The 25333-nt window shown below is 42.3% G+C and overlaps 1 protein-coding gene across 3 annotated transcripts in view; it reads right to left on the bottom strand.

The window, feature by feature from the left end:
* Positions 1-25333, bottom strand: part of GXYLT1 (glucoside xylosyltransferase 1) — a 72695-nt gene that overhangs the window by 29795 nt on the left and 17567 nt on the right. For 2 of the 3 annotated variants that reach the window (XM_073328037.1, XM_073328035.1), the window contains exons 2-3: positions 20999-21091; positions 7710-7884 (exon numbers count right to left, since the gene is read on the bottom strand). In XM_073328037.1, the coding sequence (XP_073184138.1) occupies positions 7710-7884; positions 20999-21091 (268 nt within the window). The remainder of the gene's footprint in view (positions 1-7709; positions 7885-20998; positions 21092-25333) is intronic. The other variant, XM_073328036.1, reaches the window with a different exon arrangement.

The following is a 25333-nucleotide window of genomic DNA, read 5'->3' as shown; positions in this document are numbered from 1 at the left end:
TGTATTGATCTAAGTAATTGATTTTATTAATCTTCTCCTCCCTCCCCCCAACCAGAAAGATTTTTTTAACTACAAAAATTTATAAAAATTAATGCTAGAATATTGTTCAAGTATGCTTAATGTCAAGCAAAAAGTGACTCACCGAAGGACTTTAAAATTAGAGCAAATCAAAGATAGGATACAAAAGTAAAGGACACAGAAAACATGTTAAGCAAACTGCTGATTTTGTAGGGGAATCATTAAAATTAAAAACAAAACTGGTATATAGCAGAGTCACATTAGTCTGTCACGGAACAAGATAGGTCTCAAGTAACCTTGGTAATTTAAAGTATCCACTTTTTAAATGCAAAAATAACCAAACCTACCGTAACTGTGCATCAATGAACCCAATTCCTGCCTCAGATTGTCAATCTGGTCATAATTTTCTATTCAGCAGCTGGAGTTTGCCAAGAAGAGACATAAACCAATTGATTATTTTTACCACTACTGTCATTCCAATCTGCAAAGACACTGCCATGCAGACAGCTGGTGGGAGTGCCTGGTCAGAAGGAACAGGTCAGATTTTCTCCTGAAAATAAACTATTCCTTGGCTGTTTTGAAAGAAGCTCTCAGCTGGATGATGTTCTGAGCAGGAAGCTGGTTTGGATTTAAAATGAACTCATGTTGGCAGAACCGGGTCACTGCAGCTTATGCAGTGAATAAGAGGTTACTCACTTTATGCAGTAACTGGAGTTGAGATGTGTTCCTCTATGGGTGCTCCACTTCATGTGCACATGTAACTATAATTGAAGAGTTATGGGTCACAATAACCATTCGGCCTGTTCATATGATCCAGACACTCTCATGCCCGGTACCGAGGACATAAAGAGCTGCATGGGTGTCTCGCCCTCAGTTCCTTCTCTACCCAAAGTCCCATGAGACGAAATTCAAAGCAGAGTAGAAGGAAGTTAGGTAGCAGAGCAACCATAGGGGAACACATCTTGAAGAACTCTGGTTACTGCACAAGGTGCACAACCTCTTCTTCAAGTAGCATTGCTATGGGTACTCCACTTCAGGTGACTCACAAGCAGTATCCCCAGAGGGAGAAGGGAGATTTGGAATCAGATCCAACACGGAAGACAGGACAGAATTTTCAACTGCAACATCTGATCTGGAAGCATGAACCAACGCACAGTGTTCGAAGAAAATATGTATTGAAGTCCAGGCTTGCAGTTTTGCAAATTTCAACAACTGGAAACATTTTTCAATAATGCCATAGAAACAGATTTGGGGTAGTACTCTAGAAGGAGTTTCAATGTTGGCAGCCTCTAAACAAGAGAATACACCCAGAGATCTACTTTGAGAGTCTTTGAGTGGAGATGGTGTATCCTTTTGATCTGTCTTCAAATAAAAAAAGTCTGGGAGACTTCCTAAATGGTTTGGTTCTGTCCTGAGAGGAGGACAGCGGCTTTCTGATATCTAAGGTATGTAGTGCAGCCTCCTCCCTGTTCTGGTGTGGCTTTGGGGAGAAAAAAACAAAACAAAACAGAAAATGAATAATCAGGTTAATATTGAATTCAAAAGATACTTTAGGTAGAAATTTAGGGTGTCGTTGAAACAAACTTTTCCCTAAAAAATATTTTAAAGGGAGGATCAGCCATTAAAGTCCCCATTTATCTGACACTTCAGGCAGAGATGGTGGCCACCAAGAAAGCCTTCTTCAGAGACAAGTGAAGTAGAGAACTAGTCGTCAGTGGTTCAAAAGAAGGCTTCATACGCTAATTACAGATGAGATTTAAATCTAATAGAGGGCATATAAACTGAGATTAGCAGAGAGGGAGAGCGAAAAGGTGAAATCTCTTCAATTTGTGAAGGTAAACATTTTGCGTATATAGTTTTCTGTTCAACACCACATGTACTTCTAGAAACAGGAAGTTTCTATCCCTGAGAGCTATTGAGGAGCCAAACTCCTAGTCAAAGAACTAGGTTGGAAGTCTTCACACAGGACAGGAAGCGAGGCGGATCAAGTAAAGGCTTATTTCTGCCAGTTCAGTACAACTAAAATGACTCTGGCCTTTTCTTATTTGCTCTTGTTCAACATGCTCAAGATCAATGGTGTCAGAGGGTATGCACAGAGAAGGACCTTCATCTAAGGAGTGGGGAAGGCATGCCCTAGGAAATGAGGACCCAGTCTTCCTCTCAAACAGAATTTCATGCACTTCCTTTTGGCAATGGTGGCAGAGAGCACCACTTGTGGAAAGCTCCAGATTAGAGAAAAAAAGTTCTGAGAATCCACAAGTCTAGCTCACATTCATAATCTTGGAAGAAGTGCCTGGTGACATCATCAACCATGGTGTTTTGTATACCAGGAAGGTAAGAGGCTGAGATGACTATGTGACCGGTTGTCCAGGTTCCTTCCCCACTCTGAACTCTAGGGTACAGATGTGGGGACCTACATGAAAACCCCCTAAGCTTATTTTTACCAGCTTAGGTTAAAACTTCCCCAAGGTATAAACTATTTCACCTTTTGTCCCTGGACTTTATTGCTGCCACCACCAAGCGTCTAACAAAATATAACCGGGAAAGAGCCCACTTGGAAATGTCTTTCCCCCCAAAATCCCCCCAAGCCCTACACACCCTTTCCTGGGGAAGGCTTGATAAAAATCCTCACCAGTTTGCATAGGTGAACACAGACCCAAATCCTTGGATCTTAAGAACAAGGAAAAAAGCAATCAGGTTCTTAAAAGAAGAGTTTTAACTGAAGAAAAAGTAAAAATCACTTCTGTAAAATCAGGATGGTGAATACCTTATAGAGTAATCAGATTCAAAACAGAGAATCCCTCTAGGCAAAACCTTAAGTTACAAAAAGACACAAACAGGGATATACATTCCATTTAGCACAACTTATTTTATCACCATTTAAACAAAACAGAATCTAACGCATATCTAACTAGATTGCTTATTAACCCTTTACAGAAGTTCTGACCTGCATTCCTGCTCTGGTCCCAGCAAAAGACACACGCAGACAGAGAGAACCCTTTGTTCCCCCACCACAACCACCTCCAGCTTTGAAAGTATCTTGTCTCCTCATTGGTCATTTTGGTCAGGTGCCAGCGAGGTTATCTTTAGCTTCTTAACCCTTTACAGGTGAAAGGGTTTTTCCCCTGGTCAGGAGGGATTTAAAAGTGGTTAGCCTTCCCTTTATATTTATGACACTGGCTATGCACCAGTTTCATAGCTTCATTGCTTCAGCACAAAGAGAAGAAGATCTCACCCTACCCTGATGATTGATGTAGAGCGTGCAGGTTATGTTGTCTATCATGACTTTGCTGGATTTTCCTGACTAATGGAAGGAAGCAGGTGCAGGTGTTTCTGACTGCTCTCCGTTCCAGAGGTTGATGTGCAGACCATTTGCCCTTAATGGTCTGTCCCCTTTCCCACAAGAAATGAATTAAACATTATAGTGATGGTAGAAGTAGGCTGAACGAAAGGGACTCCTGCACAGACTTTGGAGGGATCCTTCCACCAACTAACTGAATCCAGTACTTAGCAAAGTAGGTTGTCTAGACTGTGCTTGTTTGGATATAAACTGTTCTGAGCCACTTCTGGAGCATGGCATGTTGTGTGTTACAAAAATACAACTGTCCTATGCCATAGAACCTATGCCATACGTCCTAGCAGTTGAAGTCAACTTCTTGCTGACATTGGAAATTAGGTTGGTTAGGGGATGCAAACCTGTCCACAGGAAGATAAGCTCTGACTGTTACGGCATCCAAAGAACGCCCTATGAAGTCTACCAAAGTGTACTTTTTGATATTGAGTTGAAGTCCTAACCTGTGGAACGGGGACGTTGCTGCCACTACTGCAGAGAGAACTTTGTCACATAGCCAGGGGTGGAGGCAGGGGAAGATGATTATTCAAAGTCAACATAGGTGAGAGGCTACCACTGCCATGGTCTTTGAGAATACACTTGGGACAGAGGAGAGGCTGAAGGGAAACACTCTACGCTGGAAGTGATCCTGATCAACTGTAAAACACAGCAATTCCTTGTGAGGTGGATGAACTGCAATGTGAAAATACGTGCCCTGAAGGTTGACGGCAGCGAACCAATCTTTGGAACATAATGATGGAATTATAGCTGTAAGCATCACCATCCTGAATTTCTGTGATTTCACAAAGGTGCTTAGGAATCTGAGCTCTTATATCGGTCCCCATCTCATGCTCTTTTGGGGACAAAAAAATAGTTGGAATAGAATCTCTTCCCCCAGTGCTGGACTGGAATTGTTTCCATGGCCCCCATGGATACAAGAGAGATAACTTCCTGTCTCCGTAAGCTTTCATGAGAGGGGTCCCTGTAAAGGTATGGGAAAGGAGTGGTGGGGTAGGGGGTTAAAGGGATGGAGGTAAAATGAATGGAACAGCCAAATGTTATAGCCTACAAAACCCATTTGTCAGTTGTAATTTGTTCCCATGCATGTCAAAAGTGGGAGAGATGGTCCCCAAAGGGAGGGAGGTGGGTGGGATGGTGCAGCTGAAGATTCCTGAGGTGTCGCTGCCTCAGACCCTCAGCCAAATCATCAAAATTGATATCTGATATAGAGATCAGCCGGGCGACAGCAGCAGTCATGGTAGGCAGTTTCTTCTCAAATCTCTGTCACTTTTTAGGTGGTTCAGAAAGCCTGTGATAACTGGGGAACTGAACCAAGTGAGATCTCTATGCTGTTTGCAACCTGCTAAATTTTCCTGTTTTCAGGCATATATATATATATATATCAAGGGACCTGAGTGCGGCTGTGGAATCTTTCAAACTACAAGAGAGAGTCATCCATGAACATGATGAATAGCTTAAGTCCATCAAAAGGGAGGCCTTCAACAGTATTTTGGATCTCCCTAGGAAAACCAGACAGCTGTAGTCATGCTCTATGCATGACAACAGCAGTAAAGATGGAATAGGCCACACTGTTCAATGCATCTAGGGAGGCTTGCAGCAAGGTTCTTCCTAAGAACTGACCCTCAGCTATGACAGCCTTGAACTACTCATGATATTCCACAGGAAGGTGTTCAATAAAATTGTTGAATTTATCATAGTTTGGTGTAGTTGTACTTTGCCATTAGGGTGTGGTAATTTGCAATCCAAAATTGCAGGGTTGTGGAAGAGTAGTTTGGTCTTTAACATAAGATGTAGACTTCACATGATGTCTTCCACACTCATTGATAACCTCACAACTAAAGAATTTGGTGGAGGGTAGCAGAAGAAAAATTCTGAATTTTTCAACAGGATATAGGACTTCTAATCAGCCATTTTGCACGTAGGTGCTGTGGTGGGAGAATCCAGTAAGGCTTTATTCACTGGTAGAGCCACTCAGAGGCTGTAGTTTGTAGAAGGTCCACAAGTTTCTTATGTTGTGTCTTCTGGACCTCCTCTGATGGAATGCATAATGAGTCAGCAATCCGTTTAATCAGTTCCAGAAACTGCCTGAAATTATCTGCAATTGAAGGTGGGGGGAGACATTACAGCCTCACACGCTGGCAATGAAATATTAGTCTGTGGTGTCACCCCCTTAGCCTCTTCCTCCTCGACAGACTCCTCCTGAGTTTGGGGCTGTTGAGGAGGGAGTGATGGAGCAGGAGAATGTTCCATCCATGATTTCCCTAGGAAGAGCTAGCAGGTCAGAAGAACTGCTAGAGACAGGCAGCCCATGAGACCCAGGACAGAAACTGATGTGGGCTAAAAGGCGGGGCGGGGGGCACATCCAACATTGGTTACGCAAGTAAAAAGGGACACAAAAATTCTTGGAATTTCTCTCTCAAGGAAGATAGTTTGGGAAATATCCCTGTACTAAGATGAGAGAACTGAGGAATTACCTTCAACCTAGTCCAGGGGCAAGGTGGACAGCGAAGGTGAAGACAGCTGTCTGTCCGGTCCGATTGGTTCCAGAACCTCACGAAATACAAGGGAAAGATAAGGCTTTGGTGACACAATAGATTTTGGTGTTGATAGTCATTTGGTACCCATTAACAAAGGAGACACTGCATTGTCTGAAATTAAAAAGTTCTGGAGTAGCTAAATTCCTGTGGTATCAGGTGTACATGAACTGAAGAAAATCGAGGCTCTGCTGTGGTCGGCATCGGTAACGAGAGAGCTGACTGCTTCAGTTGTCCCATTTTAGAAGACAGTATCCCTGGTACCAACACTGACTGTTTCAGTGGTACACATCTCTTGGATGACACTGGTACCGCGGACACTGACTTCTGGGATACCAGTTTGGGTACCAACATTGAGGAATCAGTAGGTAGCACTGATCTTCCTGAAGCACAGTGTTTGGGGTCTCTACTAGAGCAATCTTGCTTAGGCAGTACCTTGGTCGGTTTCAGTACCAAGGTACGTCTGGCACTGGTTTTTTGAAGAACTAGAAGTCTTGAACTCCTGGTACTAGAGAAGGTTGGAGCCTCAGAGGTACTCCCCCTGGGAACTGAGTTCTCCAGAACAGTCTGTCTGAAGTGACCAATTTCTCTTTGAAGGAGGCTCTGTTAGGAGACCTACACCACCTCCTCTTTGGAGCCTTCCACACTCTTCTCCCATGATGATCTTTGTGACCAGGATGCAGGGGTTGACAGGGCACGAAAGATAGGTTTACACTGAAGAAAAAAAAGACTTGGCAGATGAAGACATGGAGGGGTTAAGGGAAATAAATTTGGAAGAAATTGGGGAATAGGGAAAAGTATCTTAGAAAGACCAGTAATTCTGTACCACAGACTTCTTAAATGTGGTTGTGTGTTGCTACCAAAACAAAATAAGTTGGTTCTTCTAAACGCCTGGCAGGAGACCTGCAGAGGGGCATCCATGCAGGGGGAAAAGTGTGGGTCCCAGAGGGGAACTGGACTTAGAGTCCAAAACAGTTGAAAATGTATCACTGAAGGACAGAACCAGAGATTGAACCAGAGACTAACAGGTCAGATCAATGAAACTTGAGCTTGGAGCCACAATGATGATTAGGGTTAGAGAGGAGCCATAAGCAACCCCAATGAAACAGAGGGTAACCCTTGGCCTGAGGTTGAGGAGAAAGCACTGTTGCAAAGAAATAATCTGCCACAGTACCTGTTATGGATCCCCTCCCATTCCGAGGACACTTTTTACATAAACTTTTACATAAACTCTGATAGCCATCCTTCAGTAGCCCTACAGTGGAAACAGGGAACAGAACCAGTAATAAAAATTTGAACAGCACTACTGTTTCTGTGCAAAGCTTGTTGAGAAACACTAAAAAGGAAGCCTGTCAGATTGCAATAATCCAGTATGCTGCAGGACAGTTTTTACACAAGTTTTTTTCCCCAGTGCTAAATGCACAACTGGATTAGTGCTTGGCAAGGAAGGATCCCTAAATCCCACATCCAAGACTGGGCTCTGGAACACTACCCGTGCTGCCTTTCCCACCCCACCCCTCTGGGGGTGAAGTGGGCAGGAGACACACAGCTGGAAAAAATGCTGGGGGGGCGGGGGAAGGAAAAAAGTGACCAAGTGTGCTCACTGATGGAAGCAGTGAAGTGGGCCTGAAGTGTAGTGCAATGGTCTGACCAACAGAGAATATAAGGACTTCATAATGTTACACACACCTGAATCATTGCAACTACATCTAACAGAATAATACCCAGTAGCAGATGTCTAAGAGAAAGCCACACATACTTCCACTAAGCTACAAACTGATTCAGTGCATGACTTGGATACTTACTATGCCTTTGAAGCTGTTGTGCAGTTGGCCCTCTGCAAAAATATGAAACTGTAGAGGTTGGATGCTGAAAATAATGGCTGATTTCAACATAGTAACAGTCTCCTCCAGCCTTTCACCACAGGCAACCACTGCTAGGTGCATCTTCTCAGCAGGCTGAGTTTTCATAAAATCATATCTAATGAAAAATAGTAAAAATTAAATTGGCATTTTCCAAGAACAGATATAAAAAGTTATGGTCTTCTTAAGTGCATAATCTGATTAACAAAACATTCTTGCTCTAAACTGAAGTTAGGAAGTAAAAATGGGATATCTTTAACAAAAGATAACTTGGAACAGGACAGAAAAAATGGAACTGAGTTACATTTTGTCTAGATCAAAGTTTAGTTGGATCTAGCTTCATATCCACAAAATTACACAGCAATACAGATACAAAATGTTAGCAACACTCACAAAAGGAAATATCCACATTATTGGAAAAACTTTGCATTACTATCCTTCATTATAAATTCACCTACTGAGTAATTCCATCAAAATAATTACATTAACAGAATACGGTTACAGAGTTACGTCATGAAGTCAAAAATGCCACAATTAAGGTTGAGAGAGCAACCTTAAATCTTATGCATCTATTTTACAATGAAGTTCTTAGTTATATGCTCATTATATTCCTTTCTCACGGGATCCTACCTAATTTAATGCAGAGTCTAGATAATGTGCAGTAAATGAGGCAAGGTTCCAAAGACTGAACGAGGGTAAATATTTGTAAGTCATTTAAAAACAATTTTCCACAGATGAAAATTTCTGGATGACTTAAGCAGTTATACTGGGTACAGCTTTTTTCTGTTCTCGTAAGTTACTTTGAAATAAATGCTGCACACCCCATTCACTGTGAGCTGGATTAAACAAGAAAAGCAAGCATATAATAAACATAATGCATATATACAAGCAGATAGAATTAACATTGGCATTTCCTAATCTGGTAAGCTTGATTTAGGAGTGCCTAAAAATAGTATTTTTATAATAAAAGAAAGGACATCTACATCTCTAGAGAAGATTCCATAATATGAAACTAGACAGAGCATATAGGGGTGAAATGCAAGGGAAGCAGAATTATAGGGAGAAGGGGCTTGAACTGAAGTAATATTGCAGGAGAGAAGTGGTGGAAGCAGAGAGAAACCCTGACTGGCCACAAGTGGTTCAAAGCACAGATCCTCTCCAACCAGACCTCTTCCAGCTCTAGCTCTCCCAACTTCCACTCAGCACTCCACACCTTACTGAACAGCTACTATTGGCCGGCCCATGCACCTACTTCCAACACCCCCTCAGGTTCCCCCATCCCCAAATTGCTTTCATGTTGAACCATGACCCTACAGCCCTGCTCCTCAATGTGTTTCTGTCCATCCAAATCCTTACTCTTCACCATGCTCCCCTACACCATTCAACTGTTAAGTATCAATATATATAAGAGTTTAAAAGCTGAATATGGCAGGGAAGTACGTGACATGGGGGAAAGAATGCATCTCCCCAGAGACCAGGAGGAGAAACAGGGTTGTAGGGATTTGGATTCAGAGGAGCAGAGCAGAGGATGGCAATTAAGGAGATAGATAACAGATATATTCTTATTTATATAAACTGGAAAACTAATATAGAAAAAATATGGTCAACTTCAAGTTAAGTCATTCAACAGTCCACCTATTCCCCACTCAGCACATCCTTTTCTCAATTTCAGCTACCTCCCTTCCATCATCCATAGCCTGTGCATCTCCATCCACATCCTGCATAACCAATGTGCAACTCTGACTATATTTATTGGTCATTAGAGGTTATGTGTTTTAATAATTAACTGTTTAGATGGAGTTAAAGTTGGGAGTATGTAAAAGTAAGGTTAAAAAAAATTACATGGATGTTGTAATTATCCGCAATGAAGGAAATTCAGAATTAAGGTTAAACTTAGTTTAATATGTTTGGATTACCTTAGGGAAATGCAGTTAAGGCACCCAAACAACCTTATCACCACTATGTAGTTAAGCAATGCAATAATCATATGATTAACACAAAATTGTGTTTATGGTGCCAAAATCAATCAATTTAATTTAATGACAAATTAGATTTTACCACCCCCTCCCCCCACTTGATACCACTACAGGGCAGTATAATAGAATTCTGAAGAACATTATTCAACCTGTGTGTGATGGTTCTTGGGATATCCAGGACTGAGAGTCACCTTGTTACCCCCTGCCTCTAGTGAGAGGAAGTCTCTCTTATTGTAGCTGGGTGTCAGCTCTCTGACCTGTCAACCCTTCAGTCACTCCAGAGCTCTCCTCTAGACTTATGTCAGCCTTTCCTTCACCTTGCAAGCTAACAATAAGGTGCACCCCAATCTACAAATCCCTTTGAATTGTTCCCATGTGACATCCAGCCCCCGACACTGACTATTCTCAGAGAGGTATACTGTACCCTGTTTACCAATTTTACCTTAAACCACTGCTCCTGTAAGCCACACAGAAATTTAACTGGGAAGAAGATAGTGGTGGAAACAAATGGTTGCAATACAAAACAAAATCATAAAAATGCAAAGTTGGCTCTACACAAAGAGTTACCCTTCCTATCTTAGTAGACTTCCATCTTCCCCACCCCAAAGTTCCAAGATCACTGGTTTCTCAAGAACCAGAATACAAACATGCAAGAACACTTCCCTTTGTACCTGGGATTTTCCTCAGTGAATGGATCTAGAATGCCTCTCCCTAGTCTCTGTTATACTGAAAACAGTCTTTTGTTTCTAATCAAAAAGGTGAACCCCTGCCCTGTGGTAGCATTTCTTTTCTACCTTTAAGTGGTTTTGATTGTTTGTTGTTGTCTCGGTCTCTGATAGTTTTCCATGGATTGTGGCAAGGGTAGACAATAGAACCATGCATTCATTACCTCACCAACGGATCAGGAAGGGGTGACAACTCCCTTTTGTTTGAATGGGTCATCATAGAGACACATTACTGCCTGGTGACTAATTTCTACTCCAAGTGCATAAAACATACTTTCAATATAAATACATTATCCCTTAAATATTATGTGTACATACATCTCACAATGATTATTAGTTTTGACAAGTTGTGAGCTTTCTATTGATATCTTACATGTTAAAGGATATTTATCCATAAAAAGTAAGACATGTTTGGAGGAGTGAGTTTGTCAGGTCTGAAGTGAGAGCTGTTTGCAAAGAACCGAGGATCCTTTGTGAAGAGTATCTGTGTCACACCATTCTAGGAAAGAAACCTTCAGTTATGAATCAACAGCAAAGAATTATTATTAATCCTACGCACAAATTTCTTCAAAATTTAACCTGTGCATAAGATTTCCATGAGTTTTAACTACACAGGAAATTTGAAGAGTGAACTATTCCATTGTTGAGATCATTCAGAACAACAAAAATTGACACAATGCCCCCCCCCCTTTTTTTCCCCCACAATTAATTCAAATTAATTCACATACAAAATCTCAGAAAATTCTTTCTCCTGTCAAAAAGTGGTGCAATTTGTGGGAAAAGACGGTCTATTTTTCATATATAAACCAAGTAGTTGAATCCCTGCACTAAGTGCAAAAAAACCCTCAACTCAACCTTAACTATGGAGCCACAAGTGCCCTCATAACAGAGGACTGGTGGAAGACTTTCATAAATAACATTCAGAATAGTTCTTCATCTGGTTTTGTATTGATCTAAGTAAATTAGATATGTTACATTGCAAATGGTGGCTGTGAGATGTTTTTCTGCAACGCTTTACAAAGTTCTGTGAATGGATCGTCTGTTTTAAGACATTTTTCTGAATTTTGTAGTAACTTTTTTTCATATAAATTACATAATTCAAATCCATATAAGCAAGCGCACTCATGTATTACATTTCTGGCCAGAGTTAAGGCTGCATGCTGTTTAAGAAGAGAGCAGAGGCATATGAATTATGGGTGGTGGAAGGGAGGTAATTGATATTATGAAAAAAACTGCTGAGTAGAATGTAGATGGGGTGTTGAAAGACTTAGCTGCTTAACTGAATGCTCTTTATGGTTTGCATTAGTGGGATATGTAGTCCAGAAACCTTAACTCAAATTTAACTTCTTATTCCCCCACCCAAGTTTCCCTTCCTCCCCCTAGAGTAACGAAAGAAAAAGCCAAAACACTGCTCAGGGATAAATTTTAATCATTCACAAATAATTATTTGACCAAGAAACTATTTTTTTAAAAATTTAAACTTTTGACTACCAAACCTATTCTTACTAGCTAACCAACAGAGGACAGTATGCAACATTAAATGTGAACTGAGGTGAAAAGTATCTAGAGGCCCTGTGAAGACAACTAAACTACTGATTCCACAACAGCAAATCAAAATTCACTGTATATATCACACCATAGTGTTTGAGACCATACATAACATCTGATTAAAGGATCTCTCAGAGGTCTCAAACTTTATCTAAAAGCCATATTTCATTAGACATGTGTAAAGCATCTCCCATTCACGACTGAGCACCCCCTGCAACCCTCATTCCACCATACAGACCTGATCCCTTCCCATTTGTGATCTCATAAAGATGGACAGCAGAACTGGAGGGATAGGACAAATACCTACTGGGGGAGCTGATGTATGTTTTTTCCAACACATTATCTTGCAGAGGCCAGAGCAGGACCTGGAGAACGGGCTTAAACAGCCATCACAGTGCACGGGATCAGGCCAGCCCCCTGGGGAGAAGGTATGAACGGTTCTCCTCTCCCTGCCTTCCAGCAATTGTGGGTTCTGGAAGAGTCACCCAGCCCACCAGAGGGTCAGGAACACGTGCACCAGCCTGTGGAGAGCACAAGGCACCAAGCACCAGCTGATGAGGAACAGAAATAGCAACTGTCAGGATGCTCCTTCCCAGCTTGGATCCTGTTCCCACCCCACCTCCACAAGTGTCAGTTGCTCCCCTAGCTCCTCCTCCTATCCATCCTCCTGCCCCAGCACATAACTACTTGTAGCTGTTACTGAAATTACATACATGTTAAAATAGCATTAGAAATATATTTTAGATGCATAAATCCAATTGTTTTAATGAAGTTTGTCAGCAATAAATACAGAGGAAAACACAAAGAATCTGTCTACCGTATTATCCATTCTCACCAATCCTCCAAAAATGAGAGCTACATTTCAAAATGAAAAATAATATGATCTTTAGTACATAATCTTTAATCCAATGTATGCCATTAAGACATGTATTTAATTAAAGACAGTTATGCACAAAGCTGTCTTCAAGTTATCAAAAGCTGTTTTGCAAATATGTTAACTTTTTACAATCAGGCAAAAACACATTAATATGTACAGTTCCAAGTCCTATAAAATGAAATAAAATTTTACTCATAATAAAAAAAGAATTAAAAGAAACTGGTGAACTTCTATCCTTTAAAACAACTGATCACTACCCTGTCCTACTCCACTTTAATCATGCTTTTTGCTTAATTAAAGTGGTGATAAAATCTTCTAAATCCTAAAATGTTCACCAATAAAACTTTAAAGTTAATTAAACTTAATAACTGGGTGTGGACCATGCTTTTCTCTCAACAAGAGGGAGTTCTTATGATAAGATTCAAGGGGTGATAACATCCAGCAACTCTGGAATGAAGCTGGATGAAATATTTCAGAGGAAACTTTTCCCTGAAATCTGCAGATTTGGAGAGAGAAACGTTTCCATGAATGTCTGTCAATTTTCAAATTGCTTTAGCTGAAAAAAGAAAGCATTTCCAAAATATCTAACTGAACCATTTTGACATTATCAAAACAAACATTGCTTTCAAGCTACATTCAAAAGGGGATTTAGGCACTATTCACAGAACCAGTGGTGCCATTCCCTTTACCCACTCTTTTATACCCAATATCCAGGGCACTTACCTGGAATGTGAGAGACCCAGATGTGAATCCCTGATCTAGTTCAGGGACTTGAACTCAGGTCTCCCCTCTCCCAGGTGAGTGACTGACCTAACCACCAGGTATATTCTGGTGTGGGTCTCTTTTATCCTCTCCTGTTGAAACTGTATCACTTTGTATCAAATACTTGAATGTCACTGGTCCAGAAAGTAAGAACAACACTAGTCCCTTGATGGATAAAGGTTCATATGGATGGTTTGGGCTGTCATTTAGCAAGTTCTGTACCACAGACACTCTACTTGTCTGCTAGAGAACCACAATGACCTGCATGGACAGAGCAAAGAAAGTAGTACATTATATATAGGGGTGTTCGGATGTTATGTTAATTGAATACATATGTTCTTTCCATAAGTCTGTTCATCCATGTCAAGTACCCCACAACACTTTGCAAAGATGAAGTCAGCTTTGGCATTTGAATATAGGAAATATGTCTACGCCAAGATGCATGAATAAGAATGTACCAAATACAATGTTGACCAATATATGCTGAGCTATTGTATACGTCAATATGTATTATTCACACCACAGATATATTAATATGCATTAGACATGTAGTATTGATGTAATATATTGTGTATATATATATATATATATATATATATATATATATATATATATATATATATTTCTAGAAGTTACATGGCCTGAATTGGCCTATGTCTTTCTAGAATTCTGGTCACCTATGCTAAGTGAGCTTTGGCATTAGAAAATAAGAAACTTATCGAACCAAAAATATATTAATGTTTTGCCCGGATACAAGTTGGAGGAGTACTTTCATGGACCAGTACCTGCAACAATTAGGGAGTACTTTCATGGTTCAACAACACTTGGAATGTAGTTTTAAAACAAGATAGAGAAAATACAGGGAGATATGAAGGAGAACGCGGGCACAAACTAGTGGGTTAAATTTAAAACTTTAACATATGAGGCTTTTAGCCTGTAAACAACCACAATATGAACAACCCACAATATGAGCGAGGATGTATCTTTGAAGCACACCTTCTGAGTACGGTGAATACACAGAGAGAAGAATTGCTTCCCAGAAGGAGGATATGTACGTCTCCTCTTTGTATTGTACTGTTTTGTCTTTAGGCAATACGTTTGGTTAAACATAGTTAACTGGCCTCAAACATTCTTAATAATTAACACAAGGGTTGTCAAGCAATTGGCTACACTTTTAATCAACAGATGTGAAACAATATTTTTAGAACACAAATCCAAAATTGTAATGTTCCTCAACTTCCTACCCTCTCCCACAAGAGAACATAGTCTCGTATAATGCCTTTGCACTATACAGATCTAAGTGGCAACAAATCAGGAATCTGACTAGTATAGAAGTTTTACATGTTTGCAGAATATTTATGGTTCAGAGATGGAGAGTGTCTCTGTGGTTATAAGTTTTGATGTTCAATTAATCAAGTACAGCAAAGTTTCACTATTATAAATGTTTTCTAATAAAGAAAACTGGATTAGCCCAGTGCCCATGTAAATGAACTTGACACAGCTACAAAACTTGGATCCAGCCACACTGGGTCACATGTTTTGGGACTATCCCAAAACATAATCCATTTGACTAAAAGTAGATTGGAGGATTAATAGGATTAAAAATTACTTCCCAGACCTGCATTTTGGGATATATCCCATCATCCTGGAAACTCTCCAACTCCCAGAAAGCTTGGTTCTCTATAATTGCTTACAACCAAACAACTTGCTTAGATGAAAGAGCACATTGCCCCCAGGTATGGAAGCTTGTCACAGCAACTCACCTAATCTAGCAGCTAAAGAACAGGTAATGTTTCAGAGATGACACCACAGACAAATTTGAAAAGATTTAATCTAACTTTTTAGAAACCTTTCATTAATTCCTACCAAACAGAAGAGATGTTCTCTCCTTTTCCCTTCCTACCCCCACTTTGTCTCCTTTCCCTCCTCCCTCTCATTCCCTTATCTTTCGATCTCAGGTCTAATTTTCTCCCCTGATTTGGGGCAGAAATTTTCGGTCAAATATAAATAAAAACCTGTGTCCAGTCTTAAGACACTTCAAGACAGCAGGCTTTGGGGAGAAATGTGTTGTGTTGCTCTAGAATGAGCTCTATGATATAGACATTACGTTAACAAGATTTGAATAAAGTCCTATCCAGCCCTCTGTGGCCAAGAATGATTGCTGTGACATTGGGTCTTAACAAAGGAGGTCCTCTGTTGAAGGGAAGAGGCAGATAGTAAGAGACACTCTAAGCTTGCTGACTGACAACTGCTGGGAGGGTTTTCAAAGCTTACAAGTGTTGGAATTAAAACCAGAAAAAAAACTACTCACCCTGTGAGGTAACAGATTCTTCAAGATGGTGTCCCTGAGGGTGCTTCACTGTGCCTTTGATCAGAGAATTTCAGCAGCAGTGCTTGTCCGGGTCACTGCATGCACTCTCCCGGTCTCAGACCCCCCCTTCAGTTCCTTCACCACCACCAAGTCCATAGATTAAACTCCGAAATAGAGGGGGGAAAGGGTGGGTAATAGAGCACCCACAGGACACCATCTTGAAGACCTTCAGTTACTGCACAGGGTGAGTAACCTTCTCTTCTTCAAGGAGTGTCTCTGTGGGTGCTCCATTTCAGGTGACTGTCGAGCAGTGCCCCTCGGTGGATGGAAGGGGCTTCAGAGTTGCATTGGTAACTGATAGTATAAACACAACAAGGAGTCTGGTGGCACCTTAAAACTAACAGATTTATTTGGGCATAAGCTTTCGTGGGTAAAACTCCACTTCTTCAGATGAACCCTGATACTTGATGATAGTATAGTAAGTTCTACCAGTGCATCCGATCTTGAGCTCTGATCTATCTTACAGTGTTTTGTAAACATGTATGTGGATGCCCAGGTGACCACTTCACATAGGTTCATGATAGGATATAGTTGAGAAAAACTACTGAGGTTGATAATGACCTGGTAGAGTGGGTTCTGATGCATCCAGAAATCCATTTGGACAGTCTCTGCTTGGAAATGGTGGAACCTTTAGATCATTCTGAAGTTGAAATAAAAAGTCTCTGACTTTCCGAAGGTCTTGGTTATCTCAAGGTAAAACGCTAGTGTGTGTCTGATGTCCAGGGGGTGTAATACTGAGTCCTGTTTGCTCCCATGAGGTTTAGAGAAGATGGATTGGTTGGTTCAAGTGAAAAGAGGAGGGTACTTTAGGTAAAAATTCAGGGTGAAATCTTAAGGTTAAGGTGACCTTATCTTTGAAAAAGATGGTATGTGGTGGGTGCGCCATGAGGGCTCCTAACTCTCCCACTCATCAGGTGGACGTGATAGCCGCTAAGAATGCGACTGACAAATGTGTTAGACAGCATGTTGCTAATAGTTTGAGTGGGGCCCAGGTAAGGCAGTCGTAGTACCAAGTTCAAGTCCCAAGGTGGGGTAGGTACTTGTATTTCAGGGTAAAGGTTTCTGATACCCCTAAGAAAGTGTTTGGTGGTAGGATTGACAAATATCGATATCCTGTCCACCTTGTGGTGAAAAGCAGTAATAGTGGTAAGGTGTACTCTAAGCAAGCTAAGGAATAGGCTGGAGTTCTTTAGTTCTAGAACGTATTCTCAAATCATTGGTAAAGGGGAGGTAACAGGTCGGGCTCATTTGTTTTGGCATTAGATGACAAATCTCTTCCATTTATGCAGGTAAGTATTCCGTGTGGTTGTCCTCCTATTGTTTACTAATATGTCTTTTACCTATGCAGAGCAGGTCAGTTTGTCAGGCTGGAACCATGTAGAAGCCACGTTCTCAGGTGAATTCTCTCCAGGTTTGGATGGTAAACCTGTCCAGCATTTTGCAAGAGAAGATTCAGCAAGAGTGTACAGTGCACATACCACCATCCTCAATAGGTACGATTTCCAAGTTTGTCTGGGCGACGTGAGCGCTATAAGGATGACTCTGATCTTGTCTCTTATTTTGTATACTACCCTCAATGGCAAGGGGATTGGTGGAAACACATACAGCAGAAGCGTATCCCATTTGAAAAGAAAGGCATCACCCAAGGAATGGGAACCCAACTCTGCTCTTGAGCAGAATTGCAGGCATTTGCAGTTCTGGGAGCCTGCGAAGAAGTCTATGGATGGGTGACATCAATGTTTGAATATGCTCTGCACAACTGTGTTGTTTAGCTCTCTCTTCTGGTCCTGCCAGAATTCCCTGCTCAATGTATCCGCTGTGGTGTTTTGACATACTGGGAGATATGAAGCTGACATTTTGACACTGTGTCAGATACACCAGTTCCATAGTTTCATGACTTCGGTGCATAGGGTGTGTGACCTTTCCCCTCGCTTTCAGTTTATATAAATCATGCAGGCAATGTTGTCCGTCATTACCCACATAGTCTTGTTCCCGATCAATGGCAGGAAGTGCAAGCACGCACTGCAAAATGCACACAGTTCCAGGAGATTTATGTGTAACAGCGTCTTGGTAGGAGACCACCAGCTCTGAATTGTTTAGTGTTGTATATGGGCTCCCCAGCCTATCAAGGGGCATTGGTTGTGAGAATCACTGAAGGTGGAGTCTGTGTGAAAGGGACTCCCACGCACACATTGTTGGGCTGCGTTCACCAGTATGGCGAGTCTTTGTCTTTGTGCAGCATTACGAGGCACTTGTTTAGGCTGTGTTTGTGTGGTATGTAGACTGTTCTTAGCCAGTCCTGAAGGAAGCATACATGAAGATGCTCGTGTCATACCCTAGAGTTCCCTGTAAGGTGCGCGGCCACGCAGCAGCCTATTTAGTGTTGCGCAGGTGCTCAGGGAACCCGCCGGAGGACGCCCCAGCCCCAACCTAGCCAACCCAGCCCCAACCTGCCACAGCCAGGGCAGCCTGGCCCCGGCCGGGGTGGCCCGGCCCCTTTGCAGGGAGGCCCTCCCTGAACCCAACCCTGTCTGGACCTGCGGGGGCCAGGGTAGGGGCGCCTATCCCGTAGCTCCAGCCCCGGAGCTGCCACGGCGGGGAGAGGTGCCTCTCCCCACAAGCCCAGGTGCTGCTGGGGGGAGTCCTCACGCCCACCGTAGCCCCCATCTCCACCCCAAACCCGTCATCGGCAGCTCCACCCGAGCCCACACCCCCAGCTGGCGCCGTCCCCAACTCCAACCCTCTGCTCCAGCCCTGAGCCCCCCACCCCCAGCCAGAGCTCTCACACCCCTGCAGCCCAACCCTCTGCCCCAGCCCTGAGCCCCCTCCCACACTCCAAACCCCTCGGCCCCACCCCCACCACATTAATTTTGTTATGTGCACCGATATGAAGGTGATGTGTCACACATCACCTCCATATTGGTGCACATAAAAAAGTTCATTCCACACACGGGTGGGAAAAATTAGGAGGGAACACTGGTCGTACCATGAATGTGGTTGCTGTCATCTGGCCTAATAGTTGGACACAGATCCATGCAGATACCTGTGGGCTGTTCAGTATGGTGGAAATCCAATTGACTATAGTGAGGAATCCTGTCAGTGGTAATGATGCTTCGGCCTCTAGAGCATCGATATCCACCCCAATGAAGTCCAGTTTCCGCATGGGTATCAATGTTGATTTTTGTACGCTGAGTTGTAGTCCCAGCTGCAAAAAAAGGATGATTGTCATGTTGATAGTGTCTATGGCATCTACCCGGGTGGGTGCTTCTAACAGGCAATTGTCTACATAGGGAAAAATTGTCACTCCCTATTTGCGGAGGTGTGCCACCACTGCACGAACACTTTGGAAAACACCTGAGGGGCTGTCGAAAGGCCAAAGAGCAGAACCATGTATTAATAATGTTCTGTCCCCAGAATAAACATGAGGAACCTCCTGTGAACAGAATGTATGGTTCCATGAAAAAAGGCATCTTGGAGGTCAAGGGCCAAAAACCAGTCCCACTGTTCCAGCACTGGTATTATTGTTGCTAATGTGACCATCCTGAACTGTTGGACCCTTGTGAAGTTGTTGAGTTTTCTGAGGTATAAAATAGGACTTCATCCTCTGTTCTTCTTCTTCTGAGTTAAGAAGGAGTGGGAGTAAAAACCCTTCCCTTTGTGCTGTGATAGTACCTGTTCCACAGTGCCCAGATGTAGGAGGTGGTTTACTTCTTTCCGTAGGTGTTTGTGAGAGGGGTCCCTGAAGAGGGATGGATAAATGAATGGTATCATATAGCCTGAATGCATTATTTCCAGTACCCAGTTGTCTGTGGTGATGGATTGCCATGCTGGTTAGAAAGGGGTCCTCAGAGATAGTCAGATATACTGCACAAAGATATCTTTAAAGAGGACCTGATCAGATTTTAACAGAAGACAAGTAACTTGCCGTATTAGATGTACACTGAAAAGCACTGTGTTGCTTGGGGACCGCGTCTTTGTCAAGTAGTTCTGAAGCATGCCAGACGTGTAATGTTACTTCTCAGAATGAACTATTTGCATCATTTGAAAACAAATTTCCATTACAGCTGTAATGTGTGTAAACTACTCATTAAAGATGAAACTTTGAGGTCATGCCAACACTTCAACGTACTGTACAACTATTGTTTCAGGTTACTTATGGCATGCTGTAAAGTAGTAAGCTCAGAATTGTTTGGCTAGTGCTCTCAGCTAGTCATGAGATCCTAGGGAAAAAAAGTTAATTAGAACTCCTGGTTTCAAATAATAAATCTGATCACTGGAAATGAGTAATTGAAAAAATGTGTACTTGTTCTATCTCTACTGAATTAATCTGCAGGTTTACAGCTCACTGCAACAAATCTTATCAGTTTGTTAAAAATGGTGACCCACAAATAGTTTTTCATTATGTTAGGCTAGAAGAATGGCTAGAAGAAAAAGATAATGTTGAATATCAGCATTTGATAGACATGCCTGGTCTGTTAAATATGAGTAAATAGAGATTTTACTCAATTTAATAAAATCACTAGAAATGATGTCAGTGTTGTAATGATGCTCATTTTGTAATATCATAACACCCTGTTAAATAGAGAGCTAATGACTATATTCCTACATGTCTTTTGAAACAAAAGCTCACTGTTTTAACAATTATTCTTTTGTTTTTGATATTTACATGGCAAGGATTTGTAAGCCTGTTAATAATTCCTAAATAAGTAGTAATAAAAAGAAAACAAATACAATAAAGAAAATTAGTTAAATATTCTTTGGATTTCTTCTTGATATTTAATTTCTCAGGATAACTGATAACGCACAAAGTGTCATTAAGGGGCATACAAGTCCAGTTTATGAAGACAGTTGCACTATGAGCACAAGAAAATACATCTGAAGTAATTTTTAAAGTGTGCTTAATTTGCCAGTTTGTTATATAACCAACGATACTAGCTGCCAGTAATAAGTTTCTATTTAATATTAGAGCCTACCTAAAAGCAGCTTCCCAAAAGCAGTTCATTCCACAAACATCAGAGGGCAGCATCCAATAGGAATTCCAGTAAGATATAGACAAATTCTTACACCTAACAGGATAAGACAGAAATAACAATCCTATAAGAAAGTTACTGGTTTTACATCAAAATGAAATTGATTATTTTCAGCTCAAACATCAGAACTGTTATTCCATGGCATAGCAATTCCACAGAGAACACTAGTTTATATTGTGTCAAGGCTTAGATAATAAACCAGATACCTACTAGCCCAAACACTAAACATACTAGCTAGAGCAGTGGTCCCCAAGCTTTTTACCTTGTGCCCCTCTTATCTCTGTCCGCGCCCCTCCACTGCTCCCCAGTACAGGGGATGCAGACAGGGGTAAGGGGGCTAATGCTGGGGCTACAGTTGGGGGCAGCCAGGACCCTGAGTGCGGGGCCAGGAGCGGAGCCCTGGGCGTGGGTTTGCAGCCGGGATGCCAGGCACAGGCCAACAGCCAAACACCGGCTGCAGCTGGGACCCCTGGTGGGGGGACTGGCAACTGGGGCTGTGGCCAGGAGTGGAACAGGGTGGGACTCCCTCCCTGCCCCCCATGACGGCTGTCCCAGGCCCAGCTGTGCCCCCCCCCCCCGAATATTCCTCGGTGATCCCCAGGGGGCACACCCCATGCATGCGGGCCCCATAGAGGTACAGCTATAAGAGTATTGGGCACCATCAGCAATGTCCAAGAGCAGTTCTATTATGAGAAGCCCAGTCCCCCACTCTTGCTCTCCCTTTCCCCCACCCCACCATTACCTCCAGATGCCAGGAAGGGAGAGGAGGCTAGGCTTTTTACCAGGCTTCTGCCCTAGACTCTTCTTGGGCTCCCTTTGGATATCAGCCTGGCGTTAATAGGCATCATACTTTTGAAATGCTTCACCTCTAAAGGCTGGCAAGGAGGAGCTTTCTATCCTCTCCACATGCACATACTTCTTACTCTTGTGAGGAGGGAGGATTTCTGTGACTGTATATGTCCTCTCCACATGCACATACTATTTATTGGATTTTTCTCCCTGGTGACTATTTCCAGTGCTTGATTCTACTGTTCCTCGGTTCTTTTTAAAGCTATAGAAGCATGAAATTGACATTTTCATTGCTGCCCACAGAGTTTTCAGTAACAGCAGTGAAAATGACCAGTCTAATTTCATTCTGCTTACCAAAGCTGTGAGCAGCAGAATTGTTTGCTATGGGTAAGTCAGGAATACAATACATAGATTTAGACGTAGTTTTTGCAACCCCAAGAACCAGATTTTTTTTTTTAAATGAAAACTTAAAAGTTGCAGAAATTGATGGCGTAGGTCCCCTCAATGGTCCAGAGCAAGCTTTTAATTTGCCATGGGCAAGTGGCAAACCACTATCTACATTACAGGGATATTTTTATTAGAATCAGAGGGTACCTTGTAAATACTGGATCTCTTGTGACACAAGGAGCAAGGTGAACTTCCATTTAAGTATTCTTAGGAATTTTCTTTTTCTAAGGCCTTGTCTAGTCTAGAAAAATAAATGCTTTCTATACAAAAAAACCTGTTCGCTAAACTAACAGGCTTCAAAGCCCTAGTGTAGATGGGGGCCACTAGTATTTCACCATAGCATATGCTAGCCCTTCAACCTGTTAAAAAAATAAGTGTTTTTTCCTCTAGACAGCCTAAATCAGTCCTAAATTAGAATAGCTTTTTAAATGTAATCTTTTTTAAATGACACTGTCTATTTAAATGTCATTCCCATCCACCCAAAACCTTCATTTAATATTGGAATCTAACAAGTCTACACAAAGTTATTTTCATGGACGATGGTAAGATATGACATGGCAGAACCTTATTTCTTTGTAGTCACGTTTACAGTGCTGTGCAGTGTCATCAGAACCATCCTTGGCAAGTTTTTCCTCCTTCATATTAATGACATGCGCAATAATTTCCTTACCTCTACTAGATTAAGAACTGAAATAGCAGTTGCTATTGCTACTATTGCTGCCCTACCCACTTTTACACAGTAGTAGTCAAGTAATGATTAGGGAAAGCTTTTTAAATGCATGTTCAAAGGCCTACGTGAGCAAACCAACCTCAAAACACTTAAACACTTCACTTAAACACACATTTAAAAATGATAAATTTGAGGATTCTAAAGTGCATATATCCTCTGAAGTGACCTCCTTTCCCCATTTTCCAGAGCCACAACTAGGATGGGGCAAGATGGGCAGCTGCCTAGGACACAGAGCTGGCAGGGGCACAAAAATGGGGCAGTGCAGGCTTGGGCCCAACAGCATCAGGTCTCCCTCCTCATTCCTCACAGGATTGGACTCAACACCATTGGCTGGAGTCTAAGGGCATAGTCTGGGGTGAGGTGTGGTTTTGTACCTCCCCCCAAATAGAGACCCGGGCCGGGAGCGGATGGCATGACGCTCCTTCTCCCGGAAACAGTACCTCTGCAGCTGCATGCCATCTCCTGAATCCTAGTGCCTTCTACATGTGCTGGGCCCTCTATTTGGCCACCATCCTGTTTTCTGTACAACGATGCGTGCCCATAGTGGGAGGAGGCAGGGAAGGGGGGCAGTGTTTAAGCCTAGAGGTTGCAACATTCTCATAGCCTTGCTTTTTGGAGCTGGCAGGAAAGAGTCCACCCTTCCAGCAGCCGCCGGTTCCCAGTTCCTGGGCTGGGCACTGGGCTCAGATGGCTGAGTTCAGAGATCAGGCTGTGTCATTGTGAGCCCAGCAGCCCTGAGGCTGGGGCAGGGGCCGGGCAGCAAAGGAGAACAAGGTGCGGTTCCGCTCTACGCACAGGGAGTAGGGGAGAGTGACCCGGCTGCAATGGCAGGTTGCTGGATGGCAACCAGGGTGTGACCAGGCTGCTGAGAGGCAGGTGCCCAAGGGGCATGAGTACTGCAGGAAAAACCTCACGGAGCATCTAATAGCATCCACACTCCATGGGCAGGGGCTGGCTCCAGGAGGTGTCACAAGTCCACACCAAGCTCCTTCATGGCAGAGGCAAGAGCGTGTCAGGGACACAGCTTGGAGCTGTGCTGCCCACCCTGCCTGGGGTGTGCCTAGCCATGCAGAAGAGCACAGAGAACTACGGGCCCAAGCGACTCCCACCAGCTACTCATCTGCTGGCTCCTGGCAGGAAGCAATGGTTTTCTAACTTGGGGGGTGCATCCCCCTAGGGAGGCACACCCTACAGTTTAAAAACTTCTGTGCTAAGTGGGAGGTAGAAATCTGGGGACATGACACCATGGCCCCCCCACACATGTTGCCTCTAAAGGGTACGAGTATGATTGCTTACCCCAGGCGCTAAAATGCATATCCACCTCCCCTTCTCATATATGCCAAAAGAAATTGCAACAAAACTGTAAATCTCACAAGAGATATAGGAAGGCCCATTCATCCAATGTTCCTGACAGAATTATTTCAAAGTTTATTCAATTGACATACCATATCAAATGTGTGTAACCATGACAACCAAAAATGAGGCTAATGTAAGCATGAGCTCTCAAGTCTGAAGGACAGCAAAATCTTTTTTTAAACACACATGTACCTACTATAATGAGTGTACCAAATTGGCAGACATGCATTAACTAGAAAAAGGAAATTGATAAGAAATAATCTTGTGTCATATCAAAAGGATGTCAAATCACCACCACAGGGAAGTTGCTGAAAGTAAAATAATTGGAGGCAGACAGTGTTTGGACAAAATTAAATAGTCCTATATTTTTGCTTTTTTATGTAAACCATTGCCTAAAGCTTGCAGATATGCCAAGAGGAGACCAGACCAGTATATTCAACCCGTACTTACACTAAGACTTTTGAATAGGCATTTTAAAAGCTTTTTCTGTACTGCAATGAAGAAGTACTTATTTTACACATTTCTTCCACTGATGCTCTGTGCCGTGACCATCAAAACCTTCATGGAATTGGCGTTAGTTCCCTGAAGTGATGAATCATTTGTCTTGAAAGACAAGAACATTTCTTACACCTCTGACTCCAGCAATCTTTTTGTCTTTGAACCTTGGGTGAAACACAAAGAGGACAGAATATTTCCAGTATGGTTCAGTGCTCATGTAAATCCAATATTCAGTTTCTTCCAGGATACTGCTTCACTGTCTAAAATGCTTGTGCAGATAGATACAGTTTGTTATAAAAAGGCACTTTGTAAGACGGTATGCTTCAAAAGCTAAGATTCCCCCCTTGAGGCACCAGCAATACTGTATTTTCTGCAGTACTGTATCTTTGATTTTGAGTCCTTTCTGAAGATTAAAGCAACACCACAGAATCTATATAATTTAATTCAACCAGTTTGTC

The sequence above is a fragment of the Lepidochelys kempii genome, chromosome 1 (genome assembly GCF_965140265.1).
Source record: "Lepidochelys kempii isolate rLepKem1 chromosome 1, rLepKem1.hap2, whole genome shotgun sequence".
NCBI lineage: Eukaryota > Metazoa > Chordata > Testudines > Cheloniidae > Lepidochelys > Lepidochelys kempii.
The sequence above is the reverse complement of the archived record's forward strand: the minus strand, read 5'-3'. Positions and strand labels throughout refer to the sequence as shown.